Source organism: Lynx canadensis, chromosome B2 (assembly GCF_007474595.2).
Source record: "Lynx canadensis isolate LIC74 chromosome B2, mLynCan4.pri.v2, whole genome shotgun sequence".
In the NCBI taxonomy this organism is placed as follows: Eukaryota; Metazoa; Chordata; class Mammalia; order Carnivora; family Felidae; genus Lynx; species Lynx canadensis.
In genome coordinates this window covers 88,117,929-88,144,563 of record NC_044307.1, presented here as the reverse complement: position 1 = coordinate 88,144,563, position 26,635 = coordinate 88,117,929, and the positions used below count along the sequence as shown (strand labels likewise).

The 26,635-nt window shown below is 36.4% G+C and overlaps 1 protein-coding gene across 1 annotated transcript in view; it reads left to right on the top strand.

Moving 5' to 3' along the window:
- Positions 1 to 10,121: 10,121 nt before the first annotated feature.
- Positions 10,122 to 26,635, top strand: part of MMS22L (MMS22 like, DNA repair protein) — a 129,555-nt gene continuing 113,041 nt past the window's right edge. The window contains exons 1-9 of the mRNA XM_032593224.1: positions 10,122 to 10,226; positions 10,789 to 10,967; positions 12,039 to 12,164; positions 13,471 to 13,520; positions 15,208 to 15,295; positions 15,390 to 15,567; positions 18,793 to 18,883; positions 20,961 to 21,091; positions 23,067 to 23,180. Of these exons, the coding sequence (XP_032449115.1) occupies positions 10,804 to 10,967; positions 12,039 to 12,164; positions 13,471 to 13,520; positions 15,208 to 15,295; positions 15,390 to 15,567; positions 18,793 to 18,883; positions 20,961 to 21,091; positions 23,067 to 23,180 (942 nt within the window). The 5' untranslated portion in view covers positions 10,122 to 10,226; positions 10,789 to 10,803. The remainder of the gene's footprint in view (positions 10,227 to 10,788; positions 10,968 to 12,038; positions 12,165 to 13,470; positions 13,521 to 15,207; positions 15,296 to 15,389; positions 15,568 to 18,792; positions 18,884 to 20,960; positions 21,092 to 23,066; positions 23,181 to 26,635) is intronic.

The window sequence follows — 26,635 nt, the reverse complement described above, 5'->3', positions numbered from 1 at the left end:
TTTATTGTGTCCCATACACTGACTCTAAAGTACTTTTCTGCTCTGGAACTCTTTGAGTCTTAGAAGGGTGGCATCAGACACATTAGCCAGAAAAAAAATGCAAAGTGAAATAATTGAAAAGTCTTTATCTCATTCACCTTCCATAGAAAACAGAAAATTATAGAAGAGTGTGTTGTAGGGACATATGAAAACACTTTTACTTATAACTGCTAGCTTTCGGAGGGAAAATCTTAGAGCTCCAAGGAAATTGATGCCTTTAAATAGACATTATGCAACAAACCTATTAATATTACTCAGGGGTTGGCAACTTTTTTTCTATAAAGGGCCAAATATTAAACAGTTTAGGCTTTGTGGACCATACATTCTTAGTTGCAACCCTCAACTCTGAAGTTGTCAGAAGAAAGCAGCCATAGACAATATGTTAACTAATAGGTATGTCTGAGTTCCAATAAAACTTAGAAAAACAGCAGTTTGCTGACTGATATAACTACCATAACTGAATGACATGAAATGTAACTCATTCCCTTTCTAGACACTGTATAACACTATGCAAACCCTAGAATAAATACACGGCTTTCATGTGAGAAAGGATTAAACTGTTTTCTTGTTAAGCCACTTATATGCTGAATTTTCTGTCACTTGTAGCTGAACCCAACCCAAATTATTATATAAATTTACTTTATGTTTTTTTAAGCTTATTTATTTTTTTTGAAAGAGAGAGGAGAGAAAGAGAATCCAAGCAGGTTCTGCACTGCTAGGGTGGAGCCCAGTGTGGGGCCCGGACCCATGAACCGGGAGATCATGATCTGAGCCAAAATCAGAATCAGAACTTAACCAACTGAGCCACCTAGGTGCCCCCAAATTTACTTTAGATTGAGTCATCAAAGAATGCTTCTATGAGGGGGAAATGTTTTAGCCTCTATATCTTGGTGCTGTGAGAAAATAAAACTGATGGTTATTAGCAGGGGCAACTGCTAGTTGTCTCTTATATTCATATTAGCCTATCCACTAACTTTAGCTAGAATAAAGATTGTCTTTCCCAGCTTGCCTAACTTGTAGCGAGATGTGACACAGCTAAACCAAGAACAATGAAATACTGAAGTGGGTCACAAGCTGGGTGAAATGCGTAGGCCCATTTGAGTATGGACATTACGGTTTCCAATCCATCCAATACGGATGCAATCCATATAAGTGTATGCAGTATGAGCAACTCCTGGGATTGAATTTAGAGGCTTACATGCCCTTTTCCCTTTTTCTCCTTCCTGCCAACTGGAATATACATGTGCTGGCTGTAACAAGAACAAATTTCATGGACTAAAAGGTGAACTTTAAATAGAGGTTGCATGTTATAGAGACACAAGATTTAAGGCTCCTGAGATCCTGCTACTATGCTATACCACCAGGTCTAGAATGATTCTATGACTCTCATGTGAGAGGGAAAGATAATTTTTCTTGTTAAGCCACAGTTATTCTGAGTTTTTTTTCTGTCATTTGCTGCTTTACCCAACTCAAGCTATTATAGAAATTTATGCTAAAATGAAGGGTCAACAGAAGTCTCTATGAGGGACAGAGGTTTTAGCTAAGATGTCAAGGATGAAAAGCAGCAGGACTAGAAAATGCAAGAGGGGAAAAAAACAGTTCTGGCATAAGGCAGTTTGCACTAACATTTTGAGGCAGGAAAGAATATGTGAAAAGAACTTAAAGAAGGTCCATGTGGCTGATCATTTGAGAAAGAAGTGGAGAGTGGTGTAAGGTAAGGCTGTGGACATAGGAAGGAGTCAAATCACAAATGTGAAGAGTCTAGATTTCTCTCTAACTATAGCTAGAGGCCACTGAAGTATTTTAAGCAAGGAAGTGTTTTGATCCAAGTTCCCTTGGCAGCGGTAGATGACTGCCCCCTAACCCCTGATTTCCACTGGCCTTCCAGCCTCCTCCTGTTGATATCACCTGAGCCCTCTAGGCGGTCCTCTTGAACAAGCTTCCTCCCAAGACACCTCAGGTCTGGCTCCCTTCCTCAGGACCCATTTACTGTTTACCCACAACAGTGGTAGTAGTACAGCTCACTCCCTCCACAGCACTCTCTCTTTGCCTGCCACCACAAGCCATGCCAGCCAATCTTTTGCCCTTATATTTGTCAGCACAAAGACAGGGACCTGTGTACCTCAAATGCCAGGAGCTACATGTGAGCCTTTCACAGTGGTTCTCTCAAGCTCACCTCCCTTGCCTTGGGAAAAAAAGCGGGGGCGGCGGCAGGGGAAGACACTGTAGATTTCCACATGTAGTCTCTAAATAAACCCTCACTCTTGAAACTCCAACCCCTAGTGAATTTTTTTTTTATACATAGACTAAAATTAAATGTTCAGCTAATGCTGATAAAAAGCAAATTTTGGCTATCTCTTTTGCAATAGTGACCTAGTACCTCAGTCAGAATATTGGGTACCTTACAGTACTTCTCAGATTTGTGCCTCGCTGAAATTCTAAGGCTAAGAAAGTACAATTATAACAACTTTCAAAAATATTTCCCCCCAAAAGATATGATTATTAATAGTTAAACACCAGATGTAATATTTTATTCATTTAGTCAAAAGTAATTTAAGGACCTACTTACTATATGCAGGTACCATCCTAGACACAAAGCACATAATAATGGACAAATCTCAAGTGAATGGTCTACTGAGGAGACAGATATGGGCACAATTATTCTGTCTACAATATGTAAAGCATATTATTATGTGTATATTCTATATATAAAAATTATGTGTTATACTTGTATGACATGAAAATCTAACCTGGAAATGTTTAGAAAAGAACAGTAGAGCATCAATGCAACCTTCAGTAATCATACCGGAATATTGCCAACTAAGGAAAAATGCCCCAGCCCTGGTGTTCAGAGTTTTTATTGGGGCTCCTGTACATATGTGTGATCAAATTATTACCCACATGGTTTATCTCAGTATCCAGGTTGACTGATACTGCATGACCCAAAAGCCCACCCTAAATCACATTGTTGGTACTTTGGATGAGGCCAGGTCTACCCTAAACCATACTGTCAGCCTATCCAGTATGACCCAAGACCCCCAGGCAAAAAGACAGTCTTATAAAACAAAGTCAAATCCCTGTTTGGATCACGTTAAATTCTACATACCTGCCAAGGCCTTGTCATTTCAAGATTCCCCCAGATTAAACTGGGGAAGAATCTACTTCCCAAGTTCACTCACACTAGTTAGGACTCATCGTGAACTGCTGGACTGAGGGCCGTAGTTCCTCAATGGCTGTTGACCAGCATTTGCCCTCAGTTTTTGCCACATGGTCCTCTGTAACATGGCAGTTTACTTCACCAAATGACCAAGTTGAAAAGAGGGAGAAACTGCCATTGAGAGAGAGAGTGCTAGCAAGATGGAACTCACAGTCTTTTGAATTCTAATCATAGAAATGATATGACATCAATTTTTGCTTTATTAGTAGCAAGTCATTAGGTTTAGTCCACACTCAAGTGGAGAAGATTACACAAAGGCATGAATACAAGGTAGCAGAGATTATTTGGGGCCATGTTATAAACTGCCTACTACAGTGGGCCTAGGGAAAAGGGGCAGGGGAGAGGGAGCGGTTGAAGGTAGAAAGAAGAGGGGTAATTGATGAATCAAGCTTTTGGAGACAAAATGAAATGGAATGAGAGCACATGCAGGAGGGAAAGATGCTAAATGTAGAGAAAAATGAATGAGGGTCAATATTAAAATTTTCCTGGATCCAGATGTTTAAGGTTCTTATATGATGTGACCCAAAGCACCAAAGAGCTGCAGGAAAATTCCTTTTACTATACAGAAAACTTGTTCCTTCTCAACTAACTAAACCTCCCCATTGCTACTGAAGTAGTCTTTTAAATCATGATATCTATGCAGAGAGTAGCACTTGAAACATTAATTATCTGCCACATTAAATTAGTGTAATAAAATACTTGAGTTGATAGAAAGTCAACTGAAGGTGGGTTTTATACACACTGGCAATAGATAGCTCATAGAGAAAACCGTATTTTCATAACTGAGTTAGCTATCTTAGTGGATCCTCAACAACGGCCAACTGTATACTAAGATCATTAGAACTGGATTTAGTATTGGTCAGATTTTACCAAAATGCTAAATCCAATTCTAGGCTCAAAAGCAATTACTATAGAGGTAATATGACCCTTGGTTTCATTTCAGGTACAAATGGTCTTAAACTTTAAGATTTCAATTAAAGTGGTGATAACACTTCTGAAATTGAGGGCTTTAACCTTTGGGTTATATTAGATTCAGTTGAATTTTATAAGGTTTCCTTATGAAAAACATGGCATTCATATTAAATTGTTTGACTTTGAGTCTGATGACATAATAATAAATAGATGATTTATATATATATACTTAAAATGAAACAGTAAGTCAGAATGGGTTCACTAATACAAGATTCAAATTCTATCATATGTCTTCCCCTTGTGAATGTTGTTGGAGAAAATCACAAAACTATGCTACCTGAATGCTTAATTTTTCATTATAAATCTCAAATAGTCACTCAGTACCCCCAGACATTTCTACTACACTTCCCTAATACACCTTTTAAACTCACCAATATGATGATGACACATCTTATCTCTCCTCAAATCTCTAACAACCACTCTTTTCTCTCACTTCCAGTTGATATTTCACAGAGAAAATGGATGAAATAAAACACACACTATCTCAAATTCCAACCACCCAGTTCACCAACTTCAGCTACCTTTACTTGGATATCTTTCATTCTTCCTGTTAAGGAGAAATTGTCCTTGATCCTATTAGAGGATACATCACCTATGTAGTGAGTACAGTCCCCCTTGTCCTCCATGTCCGCAGTCCTGCAACCATTCCCCTTCTCTTCAACATCATCAACTTTTCTCTTTCTACTTGTTTATTTCCATAGCCTCACAAACATGTTCTAATATTTCTTGTCTTCAAACCACCATCTCTTGATGCCCACATCTCCTTCCTGCCCTCAGTTTTTGCTTTAAATTCCTGGGTAAAGTTTCTATATTTGCTGACTCACCTCCCATTTTCTATCCATCCCAGTATAATCTGACATTTTCCCCTACAACTCTACTATTTTTCTTTTAAAAAATGTTTTTTAAATCTTTATTTGTTTTTGAGAGAGAGAGAGAGAGAGGCAGAACATGAGTGAGGGAGGGGCAGAGAGGGAGATACAGAATCCGAAGCAGGGTCCAGGCTCCAAGCTGTCAGCACAGAGTCCGACGCAGGGCTGTAACTCACGAACCATGAGATCATGATCTGAGACAAAGTCGAACACTTAACTAACTGAGCCACCCAGTCACCCCTCCCCTACTATTCAACTAAAATGGCTTTTATCAACATCAATAAGGACTTACATCTTGCCAAACTCAATAATTAACTTGATTTCCCTTATTATTCCACTTAATCAGCATTTGATATACAGTTGACTCTTGAGCAATATGGGTTTGAACTGTGCTGGTCTACTTACATGCAGATTTTTTTACAGTGGAGTACTGTAAATGTATTTTCTCTCATACATAATAAAATTTTCTCTAGCTTATTTTAATACAGTATATAACATGTATAGCATACTAAATATGAGCTAACCAACTACTTATGTTATTTGTAAGCTTCCAGTCAACAATAGGCTACTAGTAATTAAGTTTGGAGGAGTTAAAAGTTACATGTGGATTTTTAACTGTACTTGGGGTCAGTGTCACTAACCCTAACAAAACAGATATTCCAGGAATACACCCTCTATTCTGCTCCATTGACTGTCTATCCTTACCCCAATACCATACTGTTTTGATTATTGTAGCTTTATAATAAATCCAGAAATCAGGTACTGTGAATCTTCCAACATTCTTCTTACCCCAAATTGTTTTGGTTATTTTAGATCCTTTGCATTTCTATATCAATTTCTGAAAGCATTTGTGAATTTCTACAAAAGGAAGAACCATTGGGATTTTGATTGGCATGCCATTGAATTTGTAGATAAATTTTGGAAGAAATCTTAACAGTATTGAGTCTTCCAATTCACTATCATGTTATATCTTTATATTTAATTGGTATTCTTAAATTTCTCTTGGCAATATTATATAATATTCAGCATACAAAATCCTGTTTATATTTGTTAGATTTATCTTTGAGAATTTTTGATGCTATTAAAATGGTATTGCCTTTTAAATTGTAATTTCTAAGTGTTCATTGCTTGTCTAGAAAATCAATCCTTTTTTGTATACTGACATTGAATGCTTCTACCCTGAATATATTAATTAGTTCTAGTATCTGTTTTTGTATTTTCTTAAGGATGTTCTACATAAATGATTATGCCATCTGATAATGATTGCAGTTTTACCTTCTCCTTTCCCATCTATTTCAGTCTCATACCCTTTGGATCGGTTAGTTATCTCCAGTACAATGTTGAATAGAAGTAGACAAAAGTAGACATCATTGCCTGTTCTCAGTCTTCTGGAGAAAGCATTCATTTTCATGATTTCAATAGGTTTGCCAAAGTTGCCATTTTCAGGTTTAGGAAATTTTCTTTTATTCCTAGTTTGCCAAGTTTTTATCATGAATGGATACTGAATTTTTCAAGTGATTTTTTTTTTTGCAGATTAAGGTGAGGACGTGGTTTGTCTTTTTAGTTTGTTGATATAATGAACTGCCATGATTGTGTTTAGAAACTTTAACCAAACTTGCATTCCCAAAATGAACCTGATTTTCTTAGTATAGGTAATCTTTTTTTTATATATTGCTGGATTTTATTTGGTAAAATTTCTGTCTCCATGTGACTGATATTGTATTGTAATTTTCTTTGTCATGTTTTGATATCAGTATAATGTTTGCCACATTAAATGAGCTTTGAAGTATTTCATCCTCTTCTATTTTCTTGAAGAGTTAGTAAAGAAGTGATATTATTCCTTCTTTAAATGTTTGGGAGAATTCAATGGTAAAGCCATTTGGTCCTGGAATGTTCCTTGAAAAAACTCTGTGTGTGTGTGTGTGTGTGTGTGTGTGTGTGTGTGTGTGGTGAGAAAGAGAGAGGAGTTTTTTTTTTTTTTTTATCTTGTTTTATGTAAGTAATCTCTATAACCAACACAGGGCTTGAACTCACAACCTCGAGATCAAGGGTCACATGCTCCTCCTACTGAGCCAGCCAGGCTCTCCAGACAGTTTTGTGGTTTTGTTTGTTTGTTTTGTTTTGTTTTAATTTTGAGAGAGAGAAAGTGCACACACACGAGGGGAAGGGCAAAGAGAGAGGAGAGAGAAAATCTCAAACAGGCTCTGTGCCAATAGTACAAAGCCCCATGAGGAACCGTGAGATCATGACCTGAACTGAAATCAAGGGCCAGCACTCAAGTGACTGAGTCAACTCAGGTGCCCCAGAAGTTTTGTTTTTTTTTTTTTTAAATTAAAATTACTATAATGGATATAGAACCATTCAAGTTTTCTTTTTCTTCTTTTGTGAGCTTCGGCAGTTGGTGTCTTTCAAAGAATTTGTCCATTTCATCTATGTTTGTTGGCATAAAAAAATGCTAATATGCTTATCCTTTTAATGTCTGTAACAGTCTGTAGTGATGACAGATCTTTAATTCCTGATATTAGTAATTTGTGTTTTCTCCCTTTTTCTTGATAATTCTGGCTAAAAAGTGTATCAATTAAATTCATCTTTTCAAAGAACCACCTTTTGATTGCATTTATTTCCTCTACTGTTTCATTTCATTTTTTTCTCTCTTTATATCCTTCATTTTGCTTGATTTGGTTTTATTTTGCTGGGTTTTTTTCTAGTTTCTTTAGAAATTTAAATCATTAACTTAGGTCTTTTTTCTTCTCTAATGTAAGCAGTTAAAATAAAAAAAATTACTGTGCTTTCATTTCATTTAATTCAAAATATTTTTTTCATTTTCTTAGTGATTTCTTCTTTGACCCATGGGTTTATTAGAAGTGTGTTACTTAATGTCCAAATATTGAGAGATTTATTGCAGATATCTTTCTGTTATTTGTTTCTAGGTTAATTCCATTGTAGTCAGACAATATACTTTGTATGATTTCAATCTTTTAAAGTTGATGACATTTGATTTCTTGCAAAGAATATGGTCTACCTTAGTCAATGTTCTGTGTGCATTTGTAAAATGTGTATTCTGCTATTGTTAGGTTGAGTCACCTATAAATCTCTCAATTAGGTCAAGTTGGTTGGTGGTACTATTCAAGTCTGTACTAATCTATTTGTTCTACCAATTAGAGAGAGAGAAGTGTTCAAGTCTGCAATTATTGATTTGGGTATTTCTCCTCTAAGTAATAATATTTTTCCCTTTCCATATATTAAAGCTCTGTTACACATTTAGTATTGTTATGTCTTTTTGATATAAAATTTACCCCTTTTTGTCAGATTCACTCTCTATCTCTCTTCTGCCTGGACTCTAGTCTAGGAGCCTGAACTTTATAGCTTACATGCTTGCCCTCTGTTTTTAGGTTGGCTGCAGCCATTGAAAAACTCCAGTTGGGACATTGAAGTGTGGAGGGAAAGTGGTTTGGGTACTTAATCCTTCTAGCTCCTCCCTCTTGGGTTGGAGGTTGGGTCGTAGCTATGTTCCTCAGGTAGGTGGCTGTCTCCTACTGCAGTATGTCTCCCACAGCAGTACATCTCCTTGGGCTCTAGTAATCACTCTGTCCCCAAATCTCTTAGGCTTAAGGATGATAATGACTCTGATGAGTTCTGGACGCTTCACCATTAGTTTTTTGTTTTCCAATAACCCTGTCCATATCTTTAAAAATGGCCCTTTGATTAAACCATCTTTAATTACCTCTCTTGACTATGCTGTTAATTTGTCAAGGATTCCTACTGATATGCATTACAGTACTAGCTTAAATTATTTACAAAGAAGTTATTTGGTTCTTCTCATTCTACTCACTGGTTCAGCCAAGTTGATCACTCATCAGATGCTTGAAAAAGGAAAAAGGAATCTATCTGCATATTTTGATTAGAGGAAGAAATAATTATCTGTTGACCTAATTCTCCTAAACACAGTGCCAGGTCCCAATATTCTCATAACTAGACACTATTTCCTAGGGATTGTTGTAGATGACACTATGTGTCATGCTAGAACTCCACACAAACCATAAAAAAAGCTGCAGCGGTACCCAACAAAGCATCAAGTCGCAGGGCACATCATCTGTACATAATGGACATAACACCCATCACAGTATCCCTAGGTTGCAGTCAGAATAGAGGTCATGTTGTGTTTTTCTCCTCACCTCATCCCATTTCTTAGAAAATGTGCATTATTTGGTTTGAACAGAGGAGTTATGACAGGTTCCCTGTGTAGGAATTAAACACAGGACAAACTATTCTGGAGCAATGGGCAGTGGGGAACACTCAAAATTATAAGACGAATGAATGAGCAATTCTCCTGTTTTTCTTGAATTTGAAGTGACTGACATGCCTAAAAGTGTTATCTCTGATTTAGACTGGAAAGTCTTCTTAGTAGGTTTTAAAGAATACTTTCAAAAGATAAAAATGCTGCACATGGGCTATACCTTTACAAAAGCGACCAGGTTTAAGCGACTTAAACATGTCCAGATGTATTGCACATAAGGAGAGCAACAGTTGTATACCGAAAGCAAGGGACATCTGACCTATTCAGTGCTTCCATACACTGGATTAGCTTATTTTTGCACTTGCCTTGCCCACAAAACATTAACAATAGGCATCCTCGATCTCAACAAAGGACTTGCGGGCACCAGCGCGGCAAGAAGTGATTATGGAGCCGCTCTGGGTGTGAATGAAACACCCGCTTCGGGCTCACTTGAGCAATACTCCTTACTTGGGTCCTGCCCGAAGAAAACCCAGCTGTCTCTAGGCCTTGCTCACCTCAGCCTCGGTACCAGTTTCGTTGCCCGGTGAGGCCCCACCTTCCAGCCAAAGGAACCAATTAAAGCTACAAGCACACACTCGCTAAAAAAACAAAAAGCAGCTCGCCGCACTTAGTCCTTGGCAGACAGACTCTCGCGAGAACTCGCGGATAGCCGGCGGGTCCTACGTAGACGTCACGAGCCGACCTCCGGGGCGGACTGCGCCGTGGCCCCGCCCTTCCTGAGCGCGCGTCCGCCGTGGCGGGAATTTCGCCTGTTTCTGTTTTAGACCCCACCGACGCCGCGGTTCTAGACTGGACAGCTGGGGCGGATCTCCGGGACCGAAAGTGTGAGCCGGTACGCTGTGCACCGAACGAGGGGCGCCCCGGTGCGCAGGACACCTGCTTCCCTCGATCTGTGCCCGGCCCGCGCTGGCGGAACTTGCCTCCCGGCGGGGAGAACTAAACTTTGGCGTCGGGCGGTCCTGATCCTCCCCCCCTCGCCACGGAGAGTGCAAGGGAGCTTTTCCACTTCACTGATGGGAAACTGGTTCAGTGCGGTTTGGTAACGTAGCGGGCTGCGCAGGACCCGGCGGGGTCGGGAGTTTAAGCTGGATCTGTCCTGCAAACATTTCTTTTCTCGCTGTTCGGGCTGCAGAGATGAACCTAGAGAGCAGATAAGAAGTTCCTGCCACAGCCAGTCGGGGGTGCATTCTACGTAAATAGAAACAGTCTTTCCATCGGGGTGTCGGTGTGGGGGAGAGAGTTGAGGAATTGGCTTCTCGGGCTTTTTTCTTTGTGCTTGGGGGGGACGTTTTGAGAACTTTCGGAGGTCACTCCCAATCTCTTGGCCCCATCTCCTGGAATCTTATCACAATTTCTTTGGAGTCCTGAATGATTATGAATCCCAAACATTTCAGGACAGGAAGTACATAATGGATAACTGTTCCGCCGCGTCGATGTTCCTGACCGACAGCTTGGAACTGGAGCTGGGGACAGACTGGTGCAAACCCCCATGTTTTTCCTGTGGTTTTGACAACCGAGGAGGAGGAAGTCATTTTTCTGGAGAGTCATACCTTTCTAGCGGAGCCCTTAAGCGGTGGGTAAAAAATCGGAGACTTTATCTTTCCCTTATCAGATTTTTCAGCAGTGTGTGAGGAATGTTCCTTAATTATGATTTCAGTCCATTAAACTTCGATGTTCAAGCAGCGTTTTTATAAAACGTTTTTGTATATCACATGGTTTCAGGCTGTCAGTTCTGTTGTCGGTTTCCTGGTTGGCGCATACCTAAAAGATTTTGGGATATTAGGAAGAAATTCTGGCTACCTATGTTTTCTTATTTTATGCTACCTCAGCTTTTGGGTAGGAAGCTGGCTATTAATTTCCCTTTTGCTTAAAGTGAATTCCGAACTAGCTGGGTTGTTTGAAATGGTATAAGCCTCTAAAACATGAAATAATATTGTGGAGCTTCACAGTAATTCTTAAGTTAGACATGCACATTTTTTTGTTGTCTTTGCCCCAGTTCTAATTCTGTGTATCTGTACACAGAAGTCTTATAGACTTATTTTTGTTTTAACTTTTGAAGAAATTATGCCAGATTGTGTAAGTTCACAAGAGTGCTGTTGTTCAAAGTTCTTGCCTTGGGCAGATGTACACAAATTGCAGTAAAACTGCAGTTACTGAAATATTTTGGGAGTACCTGCTGAAGCAGTTTCAGTCAGAAAGGAAACCATTTTTGTTGATTTTATAGTTGTTCCTTTTTTGATACCTTAAAAGAGATTACTAAGTTTGATCATGCTCCAGACATGGCTTAGAGTAACTTTCAACTGTTTTAAAAATTAAATGTCCCCTCAAAGGATGAAATTCTTCAACTTAAGATCACAGGCAAAAGTATGTTCCTTAGACTTCTTTTTGAGATTTTTCCCTGAGTTACATTGCTCTTTAGTTGTACTTTTTTTTTTTTTTTAATCACTGTATTTGACTGAATTTTTCATACAGTCTAAATGTAGTATTCCTGACTAGGTAAGGTATCAGGTATCAAGGCGTATCATGACCTTGACATTATTGTCCACATGTCATGTACAATATGCATTAATATGACAAAAAAGGTATGCCATAGTATGGGATTTAGCATACTTTTTATGAGATTAAATCAGGGTTTTCCTTTCAGGTTAATTTTGAATCTTGATCCTTTACCAACTAATTTTGAAGAAGATACAGTGGAAATATTTGGCATTCAGTGGGTTACAGAAACAGCATTAGTGAATTCATCTAGAGTGCTCTTCCATTTATTTAGGTATGTTTTGGGTTTTTTTGTTGTTGTTTTTTTTTTTTAACTGCTTTTGAGCGTAGATGCTATTCAGTTTTGTAAGTTACTTTGCTGGTTGGTTGTTAATGTCAGTATTACAAAAGCACCTGTAGTGTTGTTCATGTTCTTGATTATCAGTACAACAATCAAGTAGTGATGTTTGATGGAGGAATGATTTTCATGAGTTTTGTCTTTTGTTTTAGTGAGTCTTTATTATTTTTCAGACTTTTTATTCTTCTATATTTGACATCACGTATTGAAGACAAATGTTTAAGTCTTTGAACTATATTATATTTTGGAAGCAAACTGAAATACTACTTTTGTTGCTGAATCGTCATAATGTTTCATTGAGTTTTAGAGAATGAATTCCGACTTTGTCCAAATAGATCTTTCAGACTGTAATATGATTAATTTGGACAACATTAAAAATTTTAACAATTTTCGAACATATGCAAATGTAGAATCACTACCATAATGAACCTTCACGTATTCTCCCTGAGTAGCAATAAACATCAGGGTTTTATTGCATTTCCTGCATCTATTCCTTTCCCTCCTTTTTTTGGTTTAAGTATTTTTAGCAGAATCCAGGCATCATGTTATCTCACTCTTAAATATTTCAATAAGCATTTCCTGGGGCACCTGGGAGGCTTAGTCTGTTAAGCGTTCGACTCAGGTCATGATCTTAGAATTTGTGAGTTTGAGCCCCGCATTGGGCACTGCACTGACTGCTCAGAGCCTCCTTGGGATTCCCTCTCACTCCCTCTCTCTGTCCCTCCCCTGTTTACACACATGCTGTCTCTCGAAATAAACATTTAAAAAAAAAGGCAACTAGGAAGAATGACAGGAGATTAGTATCAAGAATTCAGCGGGGACATCTATATATCTTTCCTTGATAACTCTAAATTATTCTGTTCCTTTTCTGAACTGTTGTAGAACTGTCTGATACAATTTAACATTTCATTATATAACTGTTAACCTAGGATTTTTATATAAGTATCATTAACTTTTAAGGATACACAGTATCTCATTGATAGTGAAATCTATGGTATTTATAATTACATATACATATATATAGCTTTTAATAGATATTTTTTGGAAGGCCGGACAAGGCATGTTCTATCTTTTCATAGTCTTCACTATCTGAATAAACATTCACAAAGTATTTTAAACATCATAAATGAGAGGCTATGCAGCACTAAGGCTATGTAATAGATTTGGAAACATTATGCCTTTAACTGTTATATGCTTTAAACTGTGAGGAAATTAACTCTCACCTTCAATTTTTTAAAATTAGGCAACAGCTATACAACTTGGAAACCTTATTACAGGCCAGCTGTGATTTTGGTAAGTTTTAAGTATGTTTAATGGCAAAAAGGAATGGTACTCCCATTACAGTGAATTGCACATCTGTCTATGATGCATTATTGAGATATCATAATAATACAGAGGAAGAACCATTAGATTAGAGGTTCAGGATAGTGTTTGGTGTTCAGAAAAAATATGACACTTAAATTTTGTTTTAGCTGAGATTTATAGTATTTTTCCATATTTGTGATAAAATTGATTTAAGACTAAACAGTTCTGAAGTGAATTAGCAACTTGCTTTGAGGGTGGGGAGTGGGATGGAGAGCTTATAAGAGAAATCACCAGACTTCATGCTGTCTTCTTTCTGTTTGTTTTTGACCTTAATGGATTACTGATTGGGAGGGTTCAGTATAGTGAAGGGAGTGAAGAGAATTGAAGGGCAGTATGGTTTAGCTCAGGCTAGCTTCTTCTCCTTTTTGTCAGTTTTGGTACAGTGTAGTCATTAGAATCATGGCACTGTGGTCAGCCCAGGTTCCAATCCTAGTTAACTGTTGGTCTCACACCAGGTACTAGTTCCCACCTCATTGAGTTCTTGTGAGGATTAAATGATATCCCGGATGTGAAGTGCTTAGGCTAACGTCTGTTGTTAGTGATGCCCACCAACTAAAGATCACCTGGAACACACCTTTGGTCAATGAAAGGTTTAGTAGCTTACTGATCATAAGGAACAGTTGGGGCTTCTCAGAGAATAGGGAGGGGCTTGTGATAGGGTTTACACTCTATTGGCTGATTTGGAGTAGAGTTTAAGAGGGCTTGGACTTTATTTTGGATTGGATGCTGTTAAGCAGGGAGAATGTCATGAATTAAATGTGTTAATTTTTGTCTAGGAGATGGGACAAAGAAAGGCTAGAGGGGGTTCTAATTAGTAAAGAAGCAGGAGTCATGTTAGCTGCAAGAGGAGTTTGTTTTTGTATTTTGTTTTTCTGTGATTGCATAGTGCCTTGTTTCTGTATTCAGACATGATTACAGAGAGGTTTTGTTTTTGTCTTGTTTCACTGTAATCACAGAGTGGCCTGTCTGATTATTGTTGATATTTTATGGAAACTTTAATTTCAGTAGGGAACTTCATGACCTAGTTGTTAGCTATCAGCTGTCAGGGCTGTTTTGTTTTGTTTTCTCGGTATGTGCCCAGTAAATGTTGAGTATTATTTATCACCTGAGTCCCTGCTGCATGCCAGGTACTGTGTAAGGTGATAATGAATCAAAGTGGAAAAATATGCTGCTGAGGAGTTTGCAGTTGGTAGGACATACAGACACACGAGCGTAGATAAGTGTGGTACATGGAAAAGTGTAGTAATAGTGGCCTGTATAAGCTGCTGTGGAGCCAGGGGCTTCATCTGTGAGTGTGCCTGTCACAGAGTGATGCCAGATCTTGGTCTACAAAGATGAGGAAAAAAATAGGTAGGCGAAAGTTGTGGGGACAGGAGGAGTTCCAGGTAGAGACAACTGTATAAACAAAATCACTGAGGTATGTTAAAACAAATTCAGGGAGCAGAAAGTGGTAATTACTTTTGGTGGGAATCAGAATGTATGATAGTGATGAATTTTGAAGGGATGAAATCACAAATGATGAATTGCTGCTTGTATGGCTTACAAAACTTTTTTTTGGTCACTGCCCACTGATCAGTTATTTAAACTATGGTAACACTTATCTATTTTGTTTCAGGGAAGATATCAATTCTACACAGCAAAGCAGACAATATTAGGCAGCAGTGTGTGACATTTCTTCATTATGTTAAAGTTTTCATCTTTAGGTAGGATATCAAAAGAGTATCTTGATCACCGCATGAATTTCTGAGTTCAGGTTCATCCAGACTCTGGTTATTTATGTATGTAATTGTTTTTTAGGTACCTGAAAGTACAGAATGCTGAGAGTCATGTTCCTGTCCATCCCTATGAGACTTTGGAGGCACAGTTTCCCTCTGTGTTGGTTGATGAGCTTCATGGATTACTCTTATATGTTGGACATCTATCTGAACTTCCCAATATTAATCTAGGAGCATTTGTAAATCAAAACCAGATTAAGGTTTGACTTGTTTTATTTAATTTTTAAATCATCAGTTTTTTCTTCACACAAAGAGTATTCATTCAAGAATGAGGGAAATTAGTCAAGAGTGCAGCCCAGACTCCCTGAGTTGAAATTCTGGCTCCTCTTTTTAATTATGTGCCGTTGGGCAAGTAACAGCTCTTGACTCAATTTCCCCATTGTATAACTGATAAAGCTTCCTAGAGTTATTTAGGACAATTGAGTACATTAAAATTAAAGTGCTTAGAATATAATGTGCACTAAATCGGTGATAGCTATTATCAATTCCAATTTATAACGTGCAAATGTGTAAAAGTTTCAAAGCAAATAAAATAACCTCCATTTTTAAAAATTTGTATCATTTTTCCCATTGATAAAGGCTTGGGCAAACCTTAGTTTATATTACAGTAAGATTCGGGGCGCCTGGGTGGCGCAGTCGGTTAAGCGTCCGACTTCAGCCAGGTCACGATCTCGCGGTCCGTGAGTTCGAGCCCCGCGTCAGGCTCTGGGCTGATGGCTCGGAGCCTGGAGCCTGTTTCCGATTCTGTGTCTCCCTCTCTCTCTGCCCCTCCCCCGTTCATGCTCTGTCTCTCTCTGTCCCAAAAATAAATAAACGTTGAAAAAAAAATTAAAAAAAAAAAATATATTACAGTAAGATTCAAGATCACCTTATACAAGTTACACTTTTAAAACTGTATCATAATGTCTGTTCTTTGAAACCTTCTGAAATAGGATTTAAGATTGTTTTGATTGTGCCCTTTTTTTCTACCTGTGGTAATCATCCCTACTGAAGTTTGGGGTGTTTGTTTGTTTGTTTTTAAGCTTATTTATTTTGAGAGAGCGTGCACATGCATGCAGTGCGGATCCAGACTTGGGCTCGATCCCAACACAGTGAGATCATGACCTGAGCCAAACTCAACTGACTGAGCCACCTAGGCGCCCCTGAAGTTTGGTTTTTAAAAATTTGTACTGATAGCATGACCAGTTTATAGATGTAATTAACAAATTCTTCATAGGAAAATGTGAGCTTATATGAATAGCAAATTTAATTCCCTATGGAATATTCCCTGAAATCTCAACTTCTTTCATTCTGTTTGACTCTACCAGTTTGAATAACATTATTTTTAGGAATGTAACTTTGCCAAAATGTAATGTACAAATAAATGTTTATATATTTCTATGAAATAGAACAATAACAAAAAAAATGCACTCTTCTTATCAGGGACCAATATATTTAATATTAAAAGTAAATAGAGTCCCAATTGAATTCCCAGGTTAATCTGTCTAATCTGTAGAAAGCAAATAGATAATTGCTTTTAATCATGTTACTTAATGAAAATTCATGGATAGATTATGGAAGGAGGGATATTCTTCCTTCATTTTGGCCTCTATAAATTAGACTGGTTTATATTTTCTGAATATTCATGAAGTGCATAAGAAAATAAAAATAATTTATCTAGCAGCAGAAATAAAGACTGTGTCCAAAGAAAGGTTCTCAAACTAAGTTTTGCCATTCATAGGCTTTTTAATTAGGCAAATGTGAAAAGAAAGGTTATTTGAAGATCAGAAGACTGAATTTTTAAAGCAGGGCAATGTAGTCTTCAACATGTAAACAAAAAATCGTACACTAAAGTACTTTTTCTTTTCTGAAACAACAACAAAAAAATCTTACAAAGTAATATCTTTCATGACTATGTTTTTTGGATTTTACCTATCTTATATATGAGAAGTGTTGATTTAATTGCTATTTTTGTTAAGCATCTGTCTTTTATTACTTTCTAGGAACTTTTTTATTAGTGATACTTTTTTTATTAGAAATGTGGGTATTACATATTATAGATATTTTCATCAGTTCACTTTTTATTTTCGACAATTAAGCTGCCTTGCTAGGTAGATGGTTGCAGTTTTGTATGTAATTATATCTGTCAGGTTTTTCTTGTGTATCATCTCTGTGCTGTTGTTAAAAACATACTTTTTTTTAACATTCATCTTTTTTTTTTAATTTTTTTTTTAACATTTATTTATTTTTGAGACAGAGAGAGAGCATGAGCAGGGGAGGGTCAGAGAGAGAGGGAGACACAGAATCTGAAACAGGCTCCAGGCTCTGAGCTGTCAGCACAGGGCCCGACGCGGGGCTCGAACCCACGGACCGCGAGATCATGACCTGAGCCAAAGTCGGACGCTTAACCGACTGAGCCACCCAGGCGCCCCTAACATTCATCTTTTTAATTCATCTTTTTTAAAAATACGCTGTGAGGTGGGAAATCTAACTTTAGTTTCTTGCAAATGAATAAGTTAATAAATGGTCTTTTATTGAATGGCCCATGCTTTCCCCACTGATTTAAGATACCAGGTTTATCTATTTCTCTTTTGCCTATTTTTTTCTGTTTGTATTTATTATCTATTCCTGAGCCAATACTGTTTTATTAGTATAGCATTTTGTTTTGTTTGCATAGTTGATACAGCAAGTCCCTCTCTGTAATTCCTCTTTGTTCTCATCCCCCTTTTTTTAAAGGTTTTATTTTTTTAAAGTTATCTCTACACCCAATGTGGGGCTTGAACTCACAACCCCAAGATCAAAAGTTTCAAGTTCTACCAACTGAGCCAGCCAGGTGCCCCTTCCTTGTTCTCTTAATAGAACATGTATATTGTATTTATTTTTAAGGTGATACCAAGTGTTGGCTGGAGGGAGGTTATTGACAACCCTACTACAGCAGAGTAGTTAAAGGCACTGGCTTTTGTATCAGATAGAATTAGATTTGAATCTTAATGCATGAGTTGAAAGGTAAATTTCTTCACTGCTTTTAACTTCAGTTTCTTAATGAGCATCTCATTAGGGTCTGTATGATAGTCTAAAGTTCTCCTGTTAAAATATTTTATAGGAAAGTCTAAAACAAAATGATGAAAATAAGTGGTTAAAAAATTATTTTACTGCCTTGCAGCTATAGTAAAATCAGAGATTGGTTGGAAGGGACCTTTAATATAAGTCTGTTAAGCAGCCCCAAGGTGAGTCTGTCCTAAAGTATCAGAAGAAAATATGCTTTCAAAGAACTCTAGTGAAAGAGTCCTCTAAAGAGCAAGACAGAGTTTTTCCCTGAGCTTTTGAGTAGTGGGTAGTTAATTGGTTCTTTATCCTTGTGCTTACGGAGGAGTGTTGTGACATGCTATAAAATACCTAGTAAAGTACTACGAATTCTCAGTCACAGTTGATAATGTCATTCACAGCTTTTTCCACCATCATGGCATTTATTACATCTCCACTTAGATATCCATTGGCTGGTGCTAGAAATTCTTCACATGCTTGGTGAAAAATTGAGTAAGTTTATGAATTTCTAATTTATGTACTTTTTTAAATCTAAACCTTTATTTTTTTTAAAATTACAGGTGATTTTTTTTTTTTTCATTTTAGTTAACATACAATGTAATATTGGTTTCAGGAGTTAAAATTACAGGTAATAAGTGCTTTCTGGGTTTTTTAAGTTTTTAAAATTTTAACTCAAATAGTAACCAAAGTAAAAAGTCAAAGTCTTATTCCTTTTTTCAAGAGAACAGTTTGGCCCATTTATCTTTCCATACTTACTCTCTGTTGGTATACATATATAGAAACTCATGGGTAGAATTTTTGTCTTTGTTTCGAACTAACCACAATTAGTATTGTCATAGTGTTTTGTATAATGTTTTATTTAATAGTTTTTAGAGATCTGTTCATGTTAGTACATATAGCTCTACTTTATTCATTTACGGCCTATATGTTTTGGCTCTGTCACAATTTATTTAGCCAAGTCTATTTAATATTTCAGTTATTTCTATTTTTTTGATACTACAAATGATATTTCACAGAAGATCCTTGTATATATATACATCTTTGAATACATGTACAAGTTATTCTGTAGAATACATTCTTAGAATTGGAGTGGCACATTCAGCTTTTTTTTTTTTAAGTTTATTTATTTTGAGAGAGAGAGTGGGAGAGGTGCAGAGGGAGAGATTCCCAAGCAGGCTGTGCACCGTCAGCACAGAGCTCAATGTGGAGCTTGATCCCATGAACCGTGAGATCATGACCTGAGCCAAAATCAAGAGCGGACACTTAACTGTGTGAGCCACCCAGGCGCCCTCGCCTTCAACTTTAATATTGAAAACGCTCAGTTGCCATAGGTTTCCCCAATTTATATACACTAATGATGAGCGTGCCTTTGCCTCACACTTTTGTCAGTAGTGGATATTATCAGTTATTTTTATTTTTTGCCAACTAATACATGAAAAATACTGAATCTATTTTGCAATTTTCTGAGTACCAGTGAAGTTGAACATCTTTACATAATTTTATTGCTTTTTTTAATATTTTCTTTATTATTGTCTTTTGTTAATGTTTCTTTTTTAAAAAATTAGTAGGAGTTTATCTATATCATGGATAATACTTTTTTACTTCATATATTGCCTGTTTATTTCTTGGTCTTGCTCTCTGGTATCTTTAGATTCCATTAACAACTTGGCAATATTCTGTAATTTTTTGTGAATTTTCAATTACTTATGTTATAAAGACATCCATTATCTCAATACCTGCTTTTCAATGAACTAATTAAAAAATACACAAATGTATATACATGTATGTGTGTACACTTACATATATACACATGCAAACATGTATACAAATACATAATTTATTCTCTCATGTGGACTTTGTATTTCAAAGATTTCCTTACAGCAATATTCTAAGGTATACTTACCTGTTACCTTGGTTTTCTCTAGCAATACCACGAAACAATTGTATGTGATTAGTTTATCAGCATTTGTTAAATGTTTTAAAGTCTTTATTGGTTAGAAATATTGGTGAAGATTTTTAGTGTTTCCTCTCTTTTTTTTTCCTTAAATGATGTTGCATTGTTGCTTTTTAAAGAAGGCCACACAGAGGGGTGCCTGGGTGGCTCAGTTGGTTAAGCGGCCGACTTCAGCTCAGGTCATGATCTCGCGGTCCGTGAGTGCGAGCCCCACGTCGGGCTCTGTGCTGACAGCTCAGAGCCTGGAGCCTGTTTCAGATTCTGTGTCTCCCTCTCTCTGACCCTCCCTCATTCATGCTCTGTCTCTCTCTGTCTCAAAAACAAATAAACGTTAAAAAAAAATTTTTTTATAAAAAAAGAAGGCCACATTAAGAAAAGAGAAGTCTATTAAGTGGTACTTGAGAGAACTGAAAACTTTTTTAGGTAATGTTTATTAGTGATCATATAAGAAAGGAATTGTCCTCAAATTTAACTTATTTCCAAAGAAACTTGCTTTTAACACTATGTGTTACGGTTTTGTCGTAAGTCAGTTGAAAGGTCTATAGTTTTTTTCCCTTCTTCTGAATTAGTAAAATCTACTGTAGTTTTAAAAAATATATTTTATTATATTTTTAGAGCAAGTTATATATGGTCATCAGTTTATGAATCTGGCAGGAGACAATTTAACTAATGTCAGCCTATTTGAAGAACATTGTGAAAATCTTCTTTGTGATTTAATAAGCCTGTCACTCAACAGGTATGACAAGGTAATGCTTTAAGAGTTTATTTGTATTTTTGATACTTAAGGGAAGTACTCCTTAATGTGTGTAGTTTATAAGAATTTAAACTGAAGGGGCGCCTGGGTGGCGCAGTCGGTTAAGCGTCCGACTTCAGCCAGGTCACGATCTCGCGGTCCGTGAGTTCGAGCCCCGCGTCGGGCTCTGGGCTGATGGCTCAGAGCCTGGAGCCTGTTTCCGATTCTGTGTCTCCCTCTCTCTCTGCCCCTCCCCCGTTCATGTTCTGTCTCTCTCTGTCCCAAAAATAAATAAACGTTGAAAAAAAAAAATTAAAAAAAAAAAAAAAAGAATGAAACTGGACCATTTAAAAAAAAAAAAAAAAAAAAGAATTTAAACTGAAATTGTTTACTTGTTAACTCTCCTAATTTTATATTTATTATTATCTGGGAGTTGACTGGGAAAAGAATTTGATTTAAACATTTAGTACAGGCTGAAATTAATGTTTCAGAGGCGTTTTTTTTTGTTTTTTTTTTTTAATTTCCATCTTGTCAAAAATAAATAAAAACAAGATGTTTATGACAATAACTGTACATTTAACTTCTGTTCCAGTAGGAGAGTCCAGCCCTTTAACAATACATTTATTGTTACATAATACAATAAATGAGTAGTTAACTAAAATTAGTGAACAATGTAAAGGGAAATTTTATTTGTTTTCAAAAAGTCTAGAATCATGGGGAGAATTACTTGTTTTTACTAAATTGTGTCTAACAGAGTGTTTAATGCAGACAATGATTTAAAGGTGCTATATAGCTACTCATTTGCTAGCAATGGAAGTTTTTAGATCATTATCAGTTATTTCAGATTTTTAGCACAAATCTTATAGGAAATGAGGATTTATAATTTTGTATAATTTAGATTGTGTTTTATGTATTACCAAAGTCTTTTAAGTCTAGTCTACATAATTTTACAACTAATGTAATTAGTGGATTAACCAAATAGGGGTTAGTAATACTTTATCTTTTACTCCGTATTACATTAGAAACATGAATATAGTATATGTGAAGTAGTGATTGCATAATCAATTTCTGAAGTCTAGCTGTACTTGCAAGTATAGTGTATATACTCTGCATTATGTAGGACCATTGAGGGTATATTTGATAAAAACATACTTAATCTAAAATTGCTTAACCTTGGGGCGCCTGGGTGGCGCAGTCGGTTAAGCGTCCGACTTCAGCCAGGTCACGATCTCGCGATACGTGAGTTCGAGCCCTGCGTCGGGCTCTGGGCTGATGGCTCAGAGCCTGGAGCCTGTTTCCGATTCTGTGTCTCCCTCTCTCTCTGCCCCTCCCCCGTTCATGCCCTGTCTCTCTCTGTCCCAAAAATAAATAAACGTTGAAAAAAAAAAAAACTTAAAATTGCTTAACCTTTATAGGTCCCCAACAATTGTATTTATTATGACTTGTAAAAATTTTTTAGTTTGCTTTACAATGGATTAAATTTGTTTTCTAATCATTTTATTAGAAGTTTTTCTGTTGTGGCTGATGAATTAGATCAAAGTTAGGAAATCAATGCCCTGAGCCCATATCTAGCTCATTGTCTGGTTTTATAAATAAAATTTTACTGAGCACAGCCCACCTTTTTTTTTTTTTTTTAAGTCTATTATTTATGATTGATGTTGCATAATAATGGCAGAGTTGAGTAGTTGTGACAAGGACTATATCTCCCTGAAATATTTACTATCTAGCCCTTTACGGGAAAAGTTTGCTGAACATCAGTGATTAAAGCAAACTTTTTTAAAAGTTGAAAATGAAGTTCGTTGTATACTTTTGGTTTTAAAATGGTGATTTATTTTAAAATTTAATGGAATGGCACATTTTTCATAAACAATTTATGTAATTGAACATCAGTGTTAAGTCATCTAAATCATTCTTTTAAAACATTTGGAACGAGGTATGTGGCATATAAAATTGTCTTTTAAAGAACTCATTTTGGTTCTTCCCTACAGGTCAGGCCTTCTGAAGCATTAATGAGTCACCACTGCCCATGTCCATGTATTAAAGAATTATGGGTTCTACTCATTCATCTTCTAGAACACAGAAGTAAATGGTCTCTTTCAGAGGTAAGTTGTCAAATTGATGTGTTAATTATTGTTCCTAACTCTTAAATTGAATTTATGCAGTGGTTTTAGCCAAGAAAAATGTTACAAAGTTTCTTGTTTATAATGAAACAACCACCACCACCAAACACATCATTAGTTGAGTCCTAAATACATACTATATTTTTAACCCTGAAGTGGTAATATGAAACATCTCGGAGAAGTGCAAGATTTGACTCATTTTCACAAGTTTTTTGTTGTTTTCCTATCAAGAATCTTTTAGGCTAAAATATTTCATACTGTCTAGTAATCCAGAAAACAAGTTAGGAAATATGGCAGATTTAGATTTGAAGAGAAATAAAATAGTTTTTTTTGTTTTTTTTTTTAATGTTTTATTTATTTTTGAGACAGAGCGTGAGCAGGGGAGGGGCAGAGAGAGAGCGAGACACAGAATCCGAAGCAGGTTCCAGGCTCTGAGCTGTCAGCACAGAGCCCGATGGCGGGGCTTGAACTCAGAAACCGCGAGATCATGACCTGAGCCAAAGTTGGACGCTTAACCCACTTATTTTAGGAGAGCCACCCAGGCACTCCTAAAATAAGTTTTTATTAAAGAATTTTATGGCATCTTATTTCAAGGAAGGAGAAAGAAAGTGCTAAGGAGAGCATGAGAAATTTTCTTTGACCTCATTTTGGGCCAAATCTTTCAGAATGGGGCTTTATTTATTCAGCTGTTGTGGATTAGTAGAAAAAAAGAAATATTCATAGGCAGAAGTACGAACAAAGAATTCATCGTGAAATGATATTTAAAATTGTTTATGTTATATGAAAATGTCTTTGATTTTAATGGATTTCAGAATTTTCTGATTGTCCACAATTTGGGGTTTGGGTGCTACTATCTCATTCTAATAACAAACATACTTTTATGAGTTTACAAGTATTATATTTATTTTCAGTTTATTATTTCAGCGGTAAATTTAAGTATAAACTTAACATATCTTATAATCAAGTAAAAAAATTCTTTTTTGCTTGCAGTTTGGCTTTTCAGTAGAGTTCAGCTTTCTTTGGTGAGATTTCAGTATTACAGTCTCAGGATTTTTTCCTTTGATCATTTGCCAGCATATTTTGTTTCATTGACATGGTAAATATCAGTTTTTCCATTTTCTGTAAAGCTTGTTGTTATTTAAGGATTTTATATTTCTTTACAATTCTTATTTTACCAATTTCAGACTTGAACATATAGACCACATATAGTGCAGGTTCGTACTTGTTGCTGTTAGTTTTCATATAGTAGGTGTAATTTTAAAATATTATACTGTAGAAATTTGCATAGTAATATTTATCGTTTGACCTAAATTATTTATATGTTATTCATTTTATATAGTAACCAGACTTACTTGTCTTAAAATAATGAAAATCTGAAGGCATTTAATTTTTTGTAGTACAAGTAAAAAGTAATTGATATCATTCACAGATTTTGAAGGCTATTTTATTTTTAAATTCAGGTTCAAATTTGCCATGCCTAATAGTAAGACATTTTAACCTTCCTGCTGAAAAAATAATCTAATCATACTGGGTATCATCATACAATAAACATTTGCATGTTTTAGTGAGCTTGTAGAAAGTGAGAAGTCCTGAGGCCAAATACTGAATGTAGGTGGGAACTCACGTCAGCTGAAGACTGAAGCTGCCCCATGACCTTATAGACAGTTGCTAAATTGTGTAAACTTGAACATTAGCTTTTGTACGTAGAAGGTACAAGAAGACAAAGTCAGAGTCGACCCAAGTTGGTACCCTACTAATACACTAGCTGCCCTTAGTTCTGGGCCCCCCAAAAGAGGAACTAGGACCTCAACTAAATTTATAAGGAAAATAGCCCTTTACTCTAATATTTTGCAGTTTGAAATTGCTTCAGTGTATTTGTTATTGCAAGCCAGCCCTCAGGTTTATAGCCTGAGTTGGTGTTGCATAGATTGTAGTAAAAATTTCAAGCCAGTGACTTCTAAGCAGCCATGGACATTGGATGACTGCTTACACCTAAATCTTCCCAAGTAACTCCCCCAAAATATAGAACAGCAAGAACAAATAAAACCACACAAAAATGTTGATAGCTTAACTACAGGATAGGAGTGATAAAAGGGTTTTAAGTTAAAGGTAAAAACCACCAAAGCTCTACCATAAAACTTTATAGGAAGCAAGGGCAGTCTGAAAAAAAAACTTGGAGGAGAGAAGAAGGGAGCTAGCAGTAGTCATCAGATAGGTGACATCAGTCATCAGATAAAACCATTGCCAGGTTGTGAATATACTGAGAAAGTTGGTCATTCTGACCTTTCTGACCTTCCTTGTAGGTCAGAGAACTGACTATAGGATAGAACATGAAAGTGTGTACATGACATGAGTAAGTAGTCTTTGAAGGTAGGATTCTGGAGAATAAAAAGGCAAAAAAGGAATGATAGTCTTGGTGATTGGGTGGTGAAAGGTATAGGAAGTAAAAACAAAATGATCTTGTAAAAGAAAAGAAAAAACAAATCAAAGTTCTCATACCCAGTCTCCTACCAATGTCACCACCAAAAAAGAAAAAGGAAATTCAGGAAAGAAATGGGACTTTGGTACGTTGACAAAAGAGGCCTCCACTGGACTAGAAATCTTTTAAAGTAGTCCAGATTTACTAAATGAAAGAAAGGAAAAGGAAACTTTGATACAAGTCTTTATAAAGTTACTACTAGAAAACAGCATTGAAACACTTTAGCTGATACACCCTTTGCACAAGAAACAACTGTGAATCAGAAGGAAATTTTTTAATGTTTATTTTTGAGAGAGAGAGAGAGAGAGAGAGACATAGAATCCAAAGCAGGCTCCAGGCTTTGAGGTGTTAGCACAGAGCTAACCCTGAAGTAGAGCTGGAACCCACGAACTGTGAGATCATAACCTGAGCCAGACGCTTAACCAACTGAGCCACCCAGGCACCCCTGAAGCAGAAGGAAATTTTAATTTTAATTTTAATCCAAACTGGATTAAATAGACAAACATTTGGAGCTATAAAAAAAAAAAAAAAAACAAAAAAACAAAAAAACACCCTGCATAAGATACTCAGGTGTTAAAAAGAAGTAGAGTAAAAGCCAGAAATGAATGGAAAGAATAAATTGAATGCAGGAGAGAAATGAAAGAAAAAATAAATTTAGAGTTGACTAAATTACAAGGTGCCCAAGAAAAATACACTCAAATGAAAATTTAATCAGGGATATGAAAGAAAGGCAGAAAACATCCAAGGAATATAAAGAATTAGAAAATAGCTGAAATGGAAGGTAAGCAAAAAGGAAATAGCCATATGTGTAAATGGAGTCTTTAAAGAAGAAAACAGAACAATAGGGTGTAGCTAACACTCAAAACTATTATCCAAGAAAACAGTTATTGGGGGAAAAAAAGAAGAGCTAATTCTATATATTGAAGGGGCCTACCAGGTAACTGGTAAGATTAACTCC